The sequence below is a fragment of the Lynx canadensis genome, chromosome D2 (assembly GCF_007474595.2).
Source record: "Lynx canadensis isolate LIC74 chromosome D2, mLynCan4.pri.v2, whole genome shotgun sequence".
NCBI lineage: Eukaryota > Metazoa > Chordata > Mammalia > Carnivora > Felidae > Lynx > Lynx canadensis.
The window spans coordinates 39724611-39742775 of NC_044313.2; the positions used below are offsets into that span (position 1 = coordinate 39724611).

The following is an 18165-nucleotide window of genomic DNA, read 5'->3' on the forward strand; positions in this document are numbered from 1 at the left end:
GAACTAGAGGGTATTATGCTAAGGGAAGTAAGGCAGAGAAAGATATCATACGATTTCACTCATATGTATTAAGAAACACAACAGATGAACATAGGGGAAGGGAAGGAAAAATAAGATAAAAACAGAGAGAAGCAAACCATAAAAGACGCTTAAATATAGAGAATAAACTGAGGGTTGCTGGAGGGGTGTTGTGTGAGGGGATGGGCTAAATGGGCCATGGGCATTAAGGAGGGCATTTGTTGGGATGAGCACCGAGTGTTATATGCAAGAAATGAATCACTAAATTCTACTCCTGAAACCATTATTACACTGTATGTTAACTAACTTGCATGTAAAGACTTAGAATTTTTTTAAATAAACAAAACTTAAAATTAAAAAAGGGAAAAAATATTCTTAGAACTCAATTTAAAAAAAAACAATAACAGAGGGGTGCCTGGGTGGCTCAGTCGGTTGAGCGTCCAACTTCGGCTCAGGTCATGATCTCATACTCCGTGAGTTCGAGCCCCGCGTAGGGCTCTGTGCTGTCAGCTCAGAGCCTGGAGCCCGCTTCAGATTCTGTGTCTCCCTCTCTCTCTGCCCCTCCCCTGCTCATGCCTTGTCTCTGTCTCAAAAATAAATAAAAACATTTTAAAAAATTTTTAAATAAAAAAAACAATAACAGAAATTAAAAATGCCTTTGATGGGCCTGCTTATCAGACGACTGTATATGGCAAGGAAAGAATCATTGAGCTTAAAGAAATGTAGATAGAGGGGATCCTGGGTGGCTCAGTCAATAGAGCATCTAATTCTTGATCTCAGGGTTGTGAGTTCAAGCTCCACATTGGGCATGAAGCCTACTTTAAAAAAAAAAAAAAAAAGTTCTTTTTATAAACTTCCCAAATTGAAATATAAAGAGAAAATAAAGAATGAAAACAACCAGGACATCCAAGAACTGTGAAAAAATTTCAAAAGGCATATAACTGGAATACTAAAAGAAAATAGAACAGAAGAAAAATAATAATGCCCCAGAAATTTCCAAAATTAACGAGATATACCAAATCATAGATCAGTAAGCTCAAAGAACATCAAACAGGATAAAAAACTTTAAATCTACACCTAGGCATATCATATCAAACTTCAGAAAAGCAAAAACAAAAAGAAAAATCTTTTTTAAAGGTTTTTTTTTTACATTTTTTTAATGTTTATTTTTGAGAGAGAGAGAGAGTCGGAGCGCCAAATGGCAGGGGCAGAGAGAGAGGGAAGCACAGAATACAAAGCAGGCTCCAGGCTCCCAGCTGTCAGCAGAGAGCCCAATGTGGGGCTATAACCCATAAGCCATGAGATCATGACCTGAGCCAAAGTCAGATGCTCAACCGACTGAGCCACCCAGGTGCCCCAAGAGAAAACTCTTTAATGAAGGCAGAGGAAAAACCTAAATAATAATTATAGGGAACTTTTCATGAGAAATCCTATAAACAAGGAGAGAGTAGAGGAACTATTTAAAATGTTGAAAGAAAAATGGGGCACCTGGGTGGCTCAGTGGAGCATAAGGCTCTTGATCTCAGGGCCATGAGTTCAAGCCCCACCGTTGGGTATAGACATTACTTATATAAACTAAAAAAAAATTTTTTTTAATAATAAAATGTTGAAAGAAAAAGACAACCAACCTGGAATTCTGGACCCTATAAAATTATCCTTCAAAAGTAAAGGAGGGAAAAAAAATGAAGGAGAAATGGACTTTCTCAGATAAATAAAAACTGGGCACAATACACCTGCCTTACATGAAATATTAAAAGAAGTTCTTCAGAAAGAAATGATACAGTTAGAAACTTGGATCTACATAAAGGAAAAGCATCAAAGAAAGACTAAAGTAAAATAAAAACTATTCATTTTCTTACTCTTAATTGATCTAACAGATAATAGTTTGTTCAGAATAATAACACTGTAACAATTATGGCTTATGCATAAATGAAATGAATGATAACAATGAGATAAGGGACAAAAGAGAAGAATTAGGAATACTTAGGTTTGGGGGGGTTGTTCTAAGATTTTCTTTTAATGTTGATTTATTTATTTTGAGAGAGAGACAGAGGGTATGAATGGAGGAGGAACAGAGAGAGAGAGAGACAGACACACACACACACACACACACACACACACACACAATCTGAAGCAGGCTCCAGGCTCTGAGCTGTCAGCACAGAGCCCAACACAGGGCTCAAACCCATGAACCGTGAGATCATGACCTGAGCCAAAGTCGGACACTTAGCTGACTTAGGCACCCAGGCACCCCAAGATTTTGTTTTTAAGTAATCTCTACACCCAATGTGGGGCTCAGACTCACAACCCTGAGATGAAGAGTCCCATGCTGTACCTACTGAGCCGGCCAGGTGCCTTAGGAATAGTTTTTATTAGGTAGTTGCAATACTCATGAAAAAGTATAGCATGATTTGAAAGTTGACTTGGCTTGTCTATAAATATATATTGTAAACTTTATTGCAACCACTAAAATAAGTTAAAAAAGAAGTACTACTGATGTTAAGAAGAGAGAAAACAGAGCCATATAAAAGGATTAACTAAAACCACAAAAGGCAGAAAAGAGTGTAAATAAAGGAATAAAGAACCAGGAGGATGAATACAAAACAGTAACAAATATGGTAGCTATTAATCCAACCATATAAATAATCATTTTAAACATCAACTGCCTAAATAAACCAATTAAAAAAGAGATCATCAGACTGGATGAAAAACCAAGACCCAACTACATAATGTCTATAAGAAATCCACTTTAAATACAAAGTTTAAATACATAGGTTAAAAGTATAGAGATAGATACAATTTTATTTGTTAATTGTACCTCAATAAACCTGGGGGGAAAAGTAAAGGGATGGAGAAAGGTTCATTATGCTAACACTCACCAGAAGAAAGCTGGAATAATTATATTAATTGCAGACAGAGCAAACTTCAGAGCAAGTAAAGTTATCAGGGATAAAGAGAGGCATTACATAGTGATAAAGGGGTCAATTCTCTAAAGACATATAATGATCCTTAATGTGAATGGATATCATCAGCTATCAAAACCTGTTAAGTTATAATAAATAAGACAGTGTGATATTGGCATATGAAGAGATAGACATAGATTAGATGATCCAAAGAGTCGAGTGTGCACATAAAAATGTCATACATGACAGGTATGAAGTTACTTTGGTGAGAAAAGATTAGAGTAATTCAATAAATGGTATTTAGAAGACCAGTTATCTATGTAGTGAAAAAAAAAAAAAAAAAGATCCCTATTTGATACTGTATCAGTCAGAATAAAGTAAGTTATGCTGAACCCTCCCCAAACCACCCCAAAGACATCAGTGCCTTAAAGCAAAACTTGATTTCTTAGACATGTCTGCTGCAGGTCAGCAGGGTGCTTCTGCTCCCTACAGTTACTCAGGGGCTCAGGCTAATGGAGACTTCTATTCATAGTTCATTGGTCAGAACTAATAACACAGACAATGAACATAGTTCATTGGTCAGAACTAATAACACTCATAAGAAGGCCAGGAAGATCATCCTATCCCATGCATAGAAGAGAAATCTTTACTAGGCAGCAGTAATGCCAAGGACTGGATGGTAAATCTAGGAAATCCACTGCCCACGGCAATAAAGAACCAAATGACAATAATCTCTTACATTTCTTGGCACATTTTTCCTTTCCAAATTCCACTGGATTATTTTTCATATCCTCTAAGTATGTACTATTCTTTGCATACCAATGCTCTAGGTAATGAAAAGCTCCAAAAATTTCGCTTCCTCTGAAAAACTCAGAGACCTAAATTACATCTTCTCCCAACGGCATAGTTCTTATATCCTTGGGTACATACTGCACTATCTCCACAGACTGACCATTTTCCCCTGATAAAGAACATGTTAAATGCTTTACATTTATTAACTAATAATCCTAAGAACAACTCTTTGAGATTGGTACTATCAGTATTCCTGTTTTAAATTAGCACAACTGAGATAAATAGGGGTTAAGTAATCTGCTCAACTTGAAATATGAAATCAGGCAGTCTGGCTTCAGTGCTCCTGTCCCTTCAAGGCCCATTTAAAGTTCTATTGCTGGTTCTGCTCCTTTCTTGCTACAGCCTCATCGTTCCTAACCCAGAATATTCCTTGAGCTCTGCCTGCAGACCCCTCCCATCTACCCTCCTTTCTCTTACTAAGCTCTAGTTCTGAACTTACCAAAACCTACCCAAAAGGAAAAGCAGTCGGACAGAGGAGTCACTTCCCTCAAGGATGAACTGAGTGGTGTCACCTCTGCCTTCCTATCCTCCCTACTCCATATCCTTCTATCTTGGGGAGTCTTACCTGATATTTTAGTCCCAATGTCTTCCTGGGTAGAAAAAGAAAGACAACCCAGAAAAAAAATCAAAATTCACTGTTTATGAAAGATGCCTACTTGAAGCCTCCTTAAGAAGAGAATGACTGTCAGTGCCCATGGGCTGCAGGAAGTTACAAAAAAGTATGGCGACTAGGACAAAAGAAAAGGGGTGCGGGATAGGAGGGTCAGGAATGGGAACAGGAATTGATATCTATTGACAACTTGTTGTAGGTGCTATGGACTGAACTGTGTCCCCACACCCAATGTGTTATCTTAAAGCCCAAACTCGAATGTGCTGGTATTTGGAGATATGACCTTTGAGAGGTAATTAGGTTTAAATAAGGCCATAATGGTGAGACCCTCCTGGTGGGATCAGTGCCCTTATAAGAAGAGAAGCCAGAGAGCTCTCTCTCTCTCTGTCTGCCATAGGAGAATATAGCAAGAAGAAGGGAGTCTTTAAGTCAGGAAGAAAGTCTGTAAGTCAGTAAGTCTGTAATCAGAAAGATTCTTAGTAGAATCTGACCATGCTAGTACCCTGATCTCAGACTTTCCAGATCCAGAACTGTGAGACAATAAATACCTGTTGTTTAAGCCACCCAGTCTATGGTATTTTGTTAGGACACTGGGATTTGCATTTATATTTACATTACCTCATTTAATTTCCCAATAACTCTATTTGTTTTATAAATGTCTATTTGTTTTCAACTATCCAATAACTACAAAGTCACTGTTTTTACACTGGCAATGCCTACTCCTACAGAGGACAAGGAGTCTACACCTTAGTTATGAACCCAACTCTGTTAGTAACTAAACATTTCCCTTGGATGAGTCCCTAATCTAACCTCAAATTTACTTTTGACATTAAGTACCTAAGTAACATTCTCCCTAAAGTGCTTTTGTTGCATGGAGATTATTCAAAATGCATGAAGGGGGGAAAATACAGAGATTATTTAGAACACAAGAGGGTTTTGTCTTCCTGCTCCTAAAAAGATACCATTACACCATCACATAATAAAAAAGCAGAACAATGTCAAAATAACCTATTCTGACTCCATGTCTCAGCAAATCACTTGGGGGAAAAATATTTCATGTACCATTAGTGTATATACTGATGTGATCACTGGACACAGCTGATCACTAACTTAAAAGAAGTTAGTGGAGACACAGCAAATATTTAGAAGCTCGGATACCAGGATTCTTGGCTTTATAAAGATAAAAAATTCCAACCCTACTCATCCTTCTATAATTCTGAACCTAAACTGGACTAGAGGGCAATGCTAGTTACTACCTCTAAATTATAGCAAGTTCCAGCTGGCTCAAAAAGCAAAGATCCATTTAGTGTTATATAGAACAACTTAATTTTCGGGGCGCCTGGGTGGCTCAGTCGGTTGGGCGGCCGACTTCAGCTCAGGTCATGATCTCGCGGTCCATGAGTTCGAGCCCCGCGTCGGGCTCTGTGCTGACAGCTCAGAGCCTGGAGCCTGTTTCAGATTCTGTGTCTCCCTCTCTCTGACCCTCCCCGGTTCATGCTCTGTCTCTCTCTGTCTCAAAAATAAATAAACGTAAAAATAAAAAAAAAATTAAAAAAAAATTAAAAAAAAATTAATTTTCTAGTCAATACTGGATTTTAACAACTGTAATGGCAAATATCACTTAATTTAGGAATCTTCAAAGTACAAAAAAAAGACTCTAATTTTAACACAATGTACTCTATGACACCTTTCACAAATACGCAAACAGCAAAGAGACACTGCACAATATTCAGCATCCCTGCTATACTAAGAAAACTTCAAATTACGGAAATATAAGCCAAACCCCTTAGAAAATCTCCACATTAAAAAAAGAAAAGTATCTGCCAAGTAGGGTAAAGAAGGTCACTAAAAGGGAACTCAATTACAATTTCCCATTGAAAGTAACTGTGACGTAGTTGTGGCAGATTTTGCATGTCATCATAATCTGTTGAAAAATTATTTTAAAATATTATTTTACACACCATTAACATGATGCCAGGGACTTCCTTCAAAAGACTCTGGTAGAAGGGGAAGCGGATGGGAAGAATGTAGGAATGGAAACAAGATAGACCATGAATTGATAACTATTAAAGCTAAGTAAGGGATAGATGGGGGTGCACTACCCTATTCTTTCTAATTCCATGCATGTGTGATATTTTCCCCATAAGAAAAGTTAGTTATTATATGCTCTTGATGAACAAATGTAATCCTCTTACCCTAAAAACAAAGAAAAACTAGTACCTTCCAATCTTTGAATTTTTGCTTTCACAGAAATAACAGCTTCAAAGGGTGAAACTCTCAACTCAAAACACGTTCCAGTCAATGTTTCAATGAAGAGCTCCATGGTTTCACAGAAAGGAAGTTTGTAGTAAAATGTTCCCAGGTTATCTTCATTGAAGAATGGAGGATCTTTTCTGTTATCCATTACTTTGACTTTTCTAATTCCTCTGGAATGTGTGGTATGCAACCGTATTCCAGTTCTAGCCAAATCAGCTTTGAACATTGGTAATATGTAATGCTGTTCATGTTTTGAGTTTTGTACCTAAAAAACAAGAATAATTTTTTTAACAAGCGAATCTGAAAGTTCATCCTGTCATACTCTCTGAACAACTCTGGCCCATAATCTTCCAGACAGCCCCAGAATTCATTTTATTACTTAATTTGTCTAATCCTAAACCTTTCACAGTTGTCTCTGAAACCACTCTCCCAATTAGACCATAAGATTATTATTCTTTTGAGAGAGAGAGAGAGAGAGAGAGAGAGAGCAGGGAAGGGGCAGAGAGAGAGGGAGACAGAATCCAAAGCAGGCTCCAGCCTCTGAGCTGTCAGCCGAGAGCCCAACGCAGGGCTCAAACTCACGGACCGCGAGATCATGACCTGAGCTGAAGTTAGCCTCTTAACCGACTGCGCCACCCAGGCACGCCTAGACTGTAAGATTATTAAAAACAGGTATATTTACAATACTTTTCTGTATCTTACTAAAGCTCAGCACATTTATATATCGTGCATACTCAACAAGTATATTATTGTTGTTAATAATATTTAAACCAGCAAACTCAGCATGGAGGTATATATCTGCAAGGAGGTATACATCCTTTACTAAAACACATAAATTATGTTTTTAACCCATACAAAATATAACTTTATACCACTGTACCTTTGAATCACACTGAAGAAAAGAATAGCAACCACGTTAATAGGTTCCTTAAAAAATAAGATTCATTAAATAATCAATAAGCATTTGGATTTCCAGAAGTTATCTATCAGTACAGCACTGAGATGACATTAATACTGGTAACAGATATCAGACATAATCTCTACACACAAACATACAATGGCTAATGAATATGAGAGGCAAATGCAACAAAGTCCTAAGATAAATTATAAGTGTGTAATTAGGATAATAGGAATAATCAAATCAATAAATTGCTATTAGAAATGTGAAAACTTTGTAAGGAGAGGAGTTAATAGGACAGGTGATACACATCTTCCTGGACAGGTAAGTGTATCTTTTTAATGGCTTTATTGAAATATAATTTACATACCATAAAATTCACCTATTTAAAATCTAAAATTTACTGGTTTTTATTACAATCACAGAATTGTACAACCATCACAATCATCTTTAGAACATTTTCATCACCCCAAAAAGGAACCCTGTCCTCTTTAGACATCACTCCCAAATTCTTTCTTTCCCTCTCTGCCCTACGCAACCACTTATCTACTTTGTCATTTTACCCATTCTGATCATTTCACGTAAACAGAATCATACAGTGTGATTTTGATTGTATTTTGTGATTAGCTTCTATCACTTAGCATAACGTTTTCAAAGTTCATCCATTTTAGGATGTATCAGTACTTCATTCTTTTTTTATAGCTGAATAAAAGTCCATCCTATCATATGGATACACCACATATTTATCCAGTCATCAGCTGATGAGCATATTGGCTTGTTTCCAATGTGGGGCTATTATGAATAATGCTACATGAACATTGGATTACAAGTTTTTGTGTGGACATACATTTTCCTTTCTCTCCCATATATGTCTGGGAGTGGAATTGTTGGGTTAGGTAGGGACTCCACATTTAGCAATTTGTGGAACTGCCAACTGTTCTCAAAAGGGGTCTGAACCATTTTACATTCCCAGGATACTGGTTTCTCCACATCCTTGCCAATACTTTTTTTTTTTTTTTTTTTTTTGCCTTTTTGATTAAAGCCATCCTAGTGGGTGCAAAGTAGTATTTTATTGTGATTGTGATTTCCTTTTTCTAATGACTAAGAATATTGAGCATCTTTTTAGATGCTTATTGGCTATTTGAATACCTTCTACACAGAAATATCTATATTCAGAAAATGTATTCAAATCCTTTGTCCATTTTTACTCTGGTTGTCTTTTTATTACTGAATTGTAAAAGGGTTTTTAATGCGTTTTTAGACACAAGCCTCTTAAAGATACATGATTCCAAATATTTTCTCTAATTTTGTAGGCTGCCTTTTAACTTTGACAGTGTTCTTCAAAGTGTAAATTTATTTTAGTGACATCCAATTTGGCTATTTTTCTTCTGCTGTTTGTGCTTTTGGCATCACATTTTAAAACCCTGGCCTAGGGGCACCTGGGTGGCTCAGATGGGTGAGCGACTGACTCTTGGTTTCGGCTCCAGTCATGATCTCATGGTTCATGAGATGGAGCCCCATGTAGAGCAATGCAGAATCCGTTTGGGCTTCTCTCTCCCTCCCTCTCTCTAAATAAATAAACTTAAAACAAAACAAAAACGCCTGGCCTAATCCAAAGTAATAAAGATTTTGGGGTGCCTGGGCGGCTCAGTCAGTTAAGCATCTGACTTTGGCTCAGATCATGATCTCGTGGTTCCTGGGTTCAAGTCCCATGTCTGGCCCTGTGCTGACAGCTCAAAACCTGGAGCCTGGATGTGTGGATGTGGATTTGGATTTGTGGATTCTTTCTCTATCCCTCCCCTACTAATACTCTGTCTCTCCCTCTCTCAAAAATAAACATAAAAAAAAAAGGAATAAAGATTTACTTGGATACACATTTTGCTGAGAATTATATAGTTTTAGCCTTACATATAGATCTATCCATTTTGAATTTTTGTAGATGGTATAAAATAAGGATCCACTTTTATTCTTTTGCAAGTTGTTGCAAGTTTTTGCAAGATGTCCTAGCAGTATTTGCTGGAAAAACTATTCTGTTCCCATTGAATTATCTTGATATCCTTGTCAAAAACCAACTGACCGGGAATGTGGGGGTTTACTTGGGGTCCCTCAACTCTATTCCATTGATCTGTTACACGTCTATCATTATAACAGTACCACGTTATCTTTTCACCTTTGTAGTAAGTTTTGAAACCAGGAAGTGTAAGTTCTCTAATTTGTTCTTCTCTTTCATGATTCTTGGTTATCCTGGGTCCTTTGAATTTCCACATGAAGTTTAGGATCAACTTGTCTATTTTGCAAAAACACCAGTTGGGCTTTTGAATAAGCACTGTGTTAAGTGTGCAGATTTGGTGAATATTACCATCTTGACAATATTGTCTTTTTTAATTTTTTTTTACATTTATTGATTTTTGAGAAACATAGTGAGACAAAGTGTGAGTGGGGGAGGGGCAGAGAGAGGAGACACAGAATCTGAAACAGGCTCCAGGCTCTGAGCAAGCGGTTAGCACAGAGCTTGATGTGGGGCTCGAACCCACAAACTGTGAGAACATGACCTGAGCTGAAGTCAGACGCTCAACCGACTGAGTCACCCAAGTGCCCCAACAATATTAAGTCTTATAAATATGAACATGCAATGCCTTTCACTTTATTTAAATTTCTTAAATTGCTTTCAACAATGTTTTCTAGTTTTTAAGAGTATGAGTTTTGCTTTTAAAAAAAAGTATTCCTAAGAACTATACTCTTTTTGATGCTACTATAAATGAAGTTATTGTTGGTGTCATTTTCAATTTATTCATTGCTAACATAGAGAAATAAAATTGATTCTAATATATTTGGGCGCCTGAGTGGCTCAGTCGGTTGGGCGGCCGACTACAGCTCAGGTCATGATCTCTCGGTCTGTGAGTTGGAGCCCTGCATTGGGTTCTGTCCTAAGAGCTCAGAGCCTGGAGCCTGCTTCGGATTCTGTGTCTCCCTCTCTCTCTGCCCTTTCCCCGACTGCTCTCTGTGTCTCTTTAAAAAATAATAAATTAAAAAAATTAAAAAAATTGATTCTAATATATTGATCTTGTACATTGCAACCATGCAGAATTTATCTATTAGTTCCAGTAATTTTTTAGTGGATTCCTTGGGATTTTTTCCATAAAAGATTATGTCACCTGCAAAGAGAAATGTTTTACTTCTTCATTTCCAATCTTGAACATTCCAGTAAGACACTCTTTACTTCCTTTTCTTACCTAATTAACTTTGTCTAAAACCTCTAATACAGGGTTGAATTTTGGTGGTGAGAGTAGACATTCTTGTCTTATTCCTGACTGTAGGGGGAAAGCATTCAGTCTTTCACTACAAGGTATGATTTTAGCTGTGGGGTTTCCATACATAATCTACTCTACTACTTTAACTGGGTTTGTTTTTTTTTTTTTTTTAAATCATGAAGTGTGTTGGATTTTGCCAGATGCCTTTCTGTCCAATGTCTATTGGGATGATCATGTGGTTTTCGTCTCTTATTCTATTAATATGGTGTTTAATAGAACATTGGTTTTTATATGTCGAACCAACCTTGCATTCCTAAGCTAAATCTCATCTGTATATGGTGTATAATTATATATGTTGCTATATTTGATTAATATTTTTTGAAAATTTTTCTATCTATATGCATAGGAAATAGTGATCTAGTGTTCTTAATATATCTTTGTCTGGTTTTGGTATCAAGGTAATAGGAACAAAATTAAAAAGTAGAGATGTATTTTCTCATATACTCCCTGTCCTCACGCATGCACCACTTCCCCCACTGTCAGCATCCTACACCAGAATGGTGTATTTGTTACAACTGAAGAAACTGCAATGACACATCATTATCACCTAACATCCATAATTTACATTAGAGTTCATTCTTGCTGTTGTACATTCTATTGGTTTTCACAAACATAATGACATGTATCCACCATTACAGTATCATACAGAATAGTTTCACTGCCCTAAAAATATCCTGTGGCTCACATATTCATCCTACAACCCTCCCAAATCCCCAGCAATCACTGATACTTTTACCATCCACATAGGTTGCCTTTTCCAGAATATCATAATAGCTGCAATTATACACTATGTAGCCTTTTCAAATTGGCTTCTTTCATTTAGTAACATGCATTTACGTTTCCTCCATGTCCTTTCATTGATTGATAGGTCATTTCTTTATGACACTGAATACTCCATATTGTCTAAATGTTCCACAATTTATCCATTCACCTACTGAAGGATCCATCTTGGTTGCTTCCAAACTTGAGCAATTATGAATATTACTGCTATAAACATCTGTGTGCAGGTTTTTGTATAGATATGTTTTTAACTCTTTTGGTAAATACCAATGAGTGTGACTGCTGGATCTTAACAATGTGTTTAGATTTATAAGAAACTGCCAAAGTGTCTTCCAGTGTGGCTGTACCACTTTGCATTCACATCAGCAATGAATAAGAGTGCTTACTGCTCCATATCCTTGTCAGCATTTGATGCTGTCAGTGTTCTGGATTCTAATAGTTGTGTAGTGGTATCTCTTTAATTTGCATTTCCTAATGATATATGGGGTGGAGCATAGTTATCTTTTTAACTGGTATAGAACTGATCATGTTACTTCTTAGCTCCAGGTCCTATGATGGCTTCTACAGAATAGAATGCCAATAGAACAAAATTACAGAATTAAATTCACTGTATATAGGAATAAAATTCAGGGGCGCCTGGGTGGCTCAGTCGGTTGAGCATCTTAGCTCTTGATATAGGCTCAGGTCATGATCTCATGGTTTGTGGGATCAAGCCCTGCAACGGGCTCTGCGCTCAAAGTGCAGAGCCTGCTTAGAAGTCTCAGTCTCTCTCTCTCTCTCTCTCTCTCTCTCTCTCTCTGCCCCTCCCCCACTTGCTCTCTTGCAAACACTCTCTCTCAAAATAAAATTAAAAAAAAAAAAAAAGAGGAACAAAATTCAGACTTCTGAGAAAGACCCTAAGATCGTACATCTCACCTTTCAGCCCCATTCTATTTTACATCTATGTCATCCCACCTGGCAATACCTCTGTACTTCTATCCTCTAATCATGTGCACCTGCAGCTTCAGAATACATCCACTTCTATCTCATTGCTCCTGCTTTGCTCTACTCTCTGCCATCCCCACACTTGGCTACCTGACAAGCACCTAATCATCTTTCAAGACTCAGCTCAAATAGCAACTATTCCACAAAACCTTTCATGGCTTTGTACCCCAACCTCCATCATATATTGTACCCAGAACAATCAATTTCACTTTTTTACATGGCTTTCTTATTCTCCTAAACGATAAGCTACTTAAGGGGGAGACCACATCTGATTTGCCACCCCATCACCTAGCACAGTGTTGGATCTAAGTGATGCTTAGAACAAACCTGTGATAAATATATACATATAAAATAAAAAAATACATTTATTTATTTTACACACACACACACACACAAACAAACATATATATATAATCCCTGTTTTAGAGATGAAGAAATATTTGTATATGCTCCAAAAGTTTGGGGGAATGCTGCTTTCCCATGAGAATCCTGTTATGATTCACTCCACAGTGAGTCCACCAAAGTTTGTCCAACAGATAACATACATGCACATACAGTGATTTCTGCTATAGGGTGAATTTTTATAACACTAACTGGATGCAGAATCAATTAGGGAACCTGAATTACACTGTAAAGACTGCTAATGATCCTAAAGAGATGGCATCACAGAAAGAAAACCTGATGCTGGAAGCACAGATGTTACGAGTGCTATCACACTATTTATCAAAAACAATGAGTAATAAATATGATAATACAAAGTATTGTGCTAATAACATTGCTCGTGATAGTGGTAAAAGGCCATTACTCTTAAATATAAGCCAAATAAGTGGCTGTATTGTTCAGGTTTTGTTTCGTTATATCGTAAATACACTGAAATGCTTTTAGGAAAAATAACTTTTTATGAAGCTAACCCCTAACCTCTGAACCAACTGCTTTTATAATGTGCTTCTGGGTTACATGTGTATTCTTAAAAACATACTTATCATGCTACATTAAACAACGTATTGAAGAATTACCTGTGTCTGTTTCCCCAAAATCAACAGCACTCCTACCTACATAGTAGCAGCTCTAGCAACAGAAGTCAGAGGTCAGGAATGCTGAAATGAACATTACAGAAATAAAGGCATGGGTAACCAGTGTCTGCCCAAGGAATTTAGAGACAGAAGATCTAAGGAGCATTTCCTTCACCACAGTACTCTTCCACAATACCCTGAATATAATAAACAAGCTGGTGGGGGGGGGGGGGTGGTGCCTGGGTGGCTCAGTCGGTTAGGCGTCTGACTTCTGCTCATGTCAAGATCTGTAGGTCCATGAGCTTGAGCCCTGAGCCAGGCTCTGTGCTGACAGCTCAGAGCCTGGAGCCTGCTTTGGATTCCGCGTCTCCCTCTCTCTCTGCTCCTCTCCCGCACACACGCTCTCTCTCTCAAAAATAAATAAACGTTAAACAAAAATAAGAACGACTTAAAAAAAAAAAAAAAGCTGGGGCTGGGAGAGGGTAACAGATTTGGAAGTCCCTCATCTATAATGAGAATGGATAAAGCAACTATGGGCTAAAGGAAAAACAGCAACCCAGTGCAGCACTACACTGCACTGGGACACCTACTGTAAGTTTGGGCCGTAGTCAATGGAGAAATTTCTAAAATCCATAAAGGAGCAAGGCAGGTAACCAAATTCAAAACTAAAATGTGGGGTGCCTAGGTGGCTCAGTCGCTTAAGCGGCTGACTCTTGATCTCAGCTCAGATCTTGATCTCAGAGTCGTGAGTTCAAGCCCTGTGTTGGGACGTATGCAGCCTACTCAAAAAACCTGAAATGTATGACTCAAAAATAGTTATACCTCTCCTGAGCAGTAGAAATCACAGTAACAGAGGACAAAATGAGGCCATGAAATCTGGTTAAGCCAGCCTGGAGGACTAGATGATGGCAAAGGAGCAAATGAAAAGTTCCAGCAGACCAAAGACCTGGACAGTATTAACACACAATAACCGTGTGGTCATTCTCAACTAAACATATTATGGAACCCTATGTTGTTGGAAAACGAGAGGCAATGAAGATTCAGAGACAGGATGGGAAATGTTGCAAGAACGTGAAAGCTAAATTATACAAGAGCAAAAGAAAAAAAAAAAAAGAGGCGAGTAGAGAAAAAAAAAAAAGTACTTCCAGAATTTTTACCAATTAAACAACATACTTAGCTAGTAAGAGTAATGGCATCAAAAAAAAAAAAAATTCCTAAATTAATTCCAAAAACATTTCTTTCTTCTGAAAAAGTTCTAAAAAACATTACCAAAGATAAGAGAGAAGTTAAAGATAGGTAAGGCAATAATAGCACTGAAGTAATTTCACTAGCAATCAGCTTTACCCTGTTCTAAAGATTATTAGCCAGAGGAGAGCCGTTATCTTTTAAAATTTTCCCCCAACACAAAGAGATCCAAAATGTTATGCAACCTTTAAAAACACTGGCTTTTAACAAACTGCCTTTTACTAATTAGGTGAAAAACACCCCTGTTTTAAATAGAAGCTACACATCCAACTCTTGATTTTGGCTCAGGTCATGATCTCACAGTTCACGATTTTAAGCCCCCAGTCAGGCTCCCTGCTGTCAGGGCAGGCAGCCTGCTTGGGATTCTCTGCCCCTCCCCCCGCTTAAGCTCGCTCTTAAATAAATAAATAATGCTACAGAATTATATCCACCACTTAAATGCATTTGAACCCTAAACTTCTTTCTAGTGGGTCTTGGAAATCCTTGGAGGCCAACGTCTACTCCAGCCTTCAAAGTACACACTCCAAGCCCACTGGGTCACCTGCGCAGCCCGTACTCCTCCAGGATAAACTCCGGTTACCCACACGTACGGGCCTAATCTGGGGGGTAGTGCACAAGCTCCGCGTCAGAATCGGCGACTGGCGGCTCAGCACCCGTCGGACGGGACGGGGCGGGACACCCGCGTCGCTTCGGCGGAGGGACGAAAAGCGGAGACTCCTCAGGAAAGGCGTCGCGCCGCGCTGGTCTCAGGGCAGCGGCTGCGGAGGGGGCGGAGCCCGGCTGCCGAGCGGCCGGCGCTCCTCTCCGGCCCGCGGGGGCCGGCGGCGGCAGCGCGAACCCGCTCAGCGGCCCGCAGCCCCGGGCGCCCTCCCCGTCTGTCTCGTCCACTGGCTCGCCCGCCCGCAGGCCTACAGAGAGGCGCGGCCCCGCGAGCAACGCCGCGGCAGGCACTGACGAGAAACACGCCGCCGCCGCCGCCGCCGCGCCCCCGCCCCTTTGTGCCACCGCCTACCAATCACTCACCAGCGCTCACGTCACCCTCCAATCAGCGAGGGCACGGGCAGGGGCGGGGCCTGGCTGCCCGACGCCGGCGGTTGCTCGGTAGCCGGGGCTTCTTTAGCGTTAGATGGTGGGTGTCGGTTAGGAGAGGCCCGGATGTTGGCCCTTTATTACCAACACTGGGCACCTGACTAGGACTGAATTGGGCGGGCTAGAGACAAGCCGCACGGCCTCCTGGGAGCGGCGAGATTGGCTTCAGGCCCGAGAGCATGGCTTGCACCTTGCCTGAGGCCGTCCTAAGATTGCTCTTGGACGTGGCCCAAGTGCTGGGGTGAGGAGGGTAGCAGGCAAACGCCTTCCAGTTGGTCCTTTCCAGACCCCGTGCAGGGCCGTCCTGCCTTTAACAGATCACCCTTCCTGTGCTTCACTGTTTCCTGACTTTCTGGCCTCAATGGTCTCATCTGAAATATGGGGCCATTGCTGTACATGGTTAAAAAGGGCAAAAGCAAATACCCTCTGTTGGTCTCTATCATTCTTCATCCAATTCATGGACTGAGAAGTGTAGGACAGGTATTAGAATGGACACCTTGAGCAGTTAAATCTGAGTTGGGTAAACTCAGCTACATTCTTTTTTCTGTTCTAATTCCCAAGGCGCTGAACTCCGAGTGTACACCCTAAAAGACGACATAAGCTTTACAAACCTGAAATGCCCCCCCCCACACCCACTTTTTTTTTCTCTCCATTCCCCACATGTTCTAAATCCAACCCTTACAGATTTCCCAAACTGGTCTATTTCACTAGGTAAATTACCCAAACGATAGTGAACAATCCTCCTCCCAGCTTCATCATCCTCATCTTGTGACTCAGAGGAATGAATCTAAGATGAACCCCAACATCTCATTCTCCTAAGACCCCACCCATCAATTACTCTCCAACAGTTCAATGCTGAGCACACCCTGGGGTTTATGAGGAGACCCAAGGACCTTCATCTTCAGGCTCTCAACACTAGTTCCTTCTTCAACTCCAATACTGAATAGATCGGAGCCCCTTAAAGAGATTTTATTATCTCCCTCCCCCTTTGAAGCCTCTCAAAATAGGAATTTGCGTATTTTCTCTCTTATGAATTTCCTGGAATCAGTCCTAATGATGGATAAGTAGATTTGACCATTCCCAAAGAAAACCATTTAACAAATGCTTACTGAGTCAGCCTCAGGAGTAGGTATACACAAGTAACCTAAGGAACAGAAGGTATAAGCACTCTCTTCTGCCATCAAGTCACTCTCACAGCAGAGCAGCACGAAGAGTTGATTTGTGAGAGCTCTACCAAATCTCTCAAAATCAGCAATTCCAAGTTCAATCTTAAAAGTGCCCAAGGAAGAAGTTAGTGCTTTCAGGATTGGTGAAACCAAATGGGCCTGCCTACAAGACCGTGCCATGGATGGGGTGCCTGAAAGACTCATTCAGTTGTGCGAGCAGCTGACTCTTGATTTTGGCCCAGGTCATGATCCTGTGGTTCGGGAGGTAGAGCCCTGCATCAGGGCTCTACGCTAGCAGCACAGAGCCTGCTTGGGATTGTCTCTCTCTCTCCCCCTCCCTCACTCTCTCTGCCTCTCCCCCATTCAGTCACGAGCACACGTGTGCTCTCAAAATAAACATTAAAAAAATTTCTTTTTTAAATAAAAAAAGGCTGTGGCTCAGTTGGGTGGCTCAGTTGGTTGAGCATCCAACTCTTGATTTCAGCTCAGGTCATGATCCCAGGGTCTTGAGATTGAGCCCCACATCAGGCTCTGCACTGAGCATGGAGCCTGCTTAAGATCCTTTCTTTCTCTCTCTCTCTCTCTCTCTCTCTCTCTCTCTCCCTCCCTCCCTGTGCCCCTCTCCCTCATTCTCTCCCTAAAAATAAAAAAAAAATAATAAAACAAATTAAAAAAAAACAAAAAACAAAAAGAACAAGACTGTGCCATGGTTATAGTTTGAATACTTAGCACCAAGGAGGCATAGTCCAAGAAAACACAGACTGGAGGAGGGGTCAGCTACACGTGCAGCTAGTGGCTACCACATTAGACAACAGTTATAGAATATTCCCATCAGTTCAAAGTTCTATGGAACAGTGAGTGCTGCTCTACAGGAGGACATTTCCATCCTCAGCACTTTTCCTTCCAGTATCTGGGTTCATTCTGCGTTTTTCAAAGTTCCAAAGAAATGGAAATGGATGCCTTAGAGCAAGGGTCAGAAAACTGTTTCTGTAAAGGGACAGATAGAAGGTATCTTAGGTTTTGTGGGCCATCCTGTCATA

General features: G+C 39.8%; 1 protein-coding gene across 4 annotated transcripts in view; it reads right to left on the reverse strand.

Annotated features, from left to right (window-relative positions):
- The window catches only part of ZFAND4 (zinc finger AN1-type containing 4), an 87744-nt gene extending 72184 nt beyond the window's left edge, over positions 1-15560 (reverse strand). For 3 of the 4 annotated variants that reach the window (XM_030334915.1, XM_030334917.1, XM_030334918.1), the window contains exons 1-2: positions 15461-15560; positions 6604-6904 (exon numbers count right to left, since the gene is read on the reverse strand). In XM_030334915.1, coding sequence (XP_030190775.1) covers positions 6604-6865 — 262 coding nt within the window. In that variant the 5' untranslated portion in view covers positions 6866-6904; positions 15461-15560. Of the gene's footprint in view, positions 1-6603; positions 6905-15411 lie in introns of all 4 variants that reach the window. The other variant, XM_030334916.1, reaches the window with a different exon arrangement.
- Between the last annotated feature and the right edge of the window lie 2605 nt (positions 15561-18165).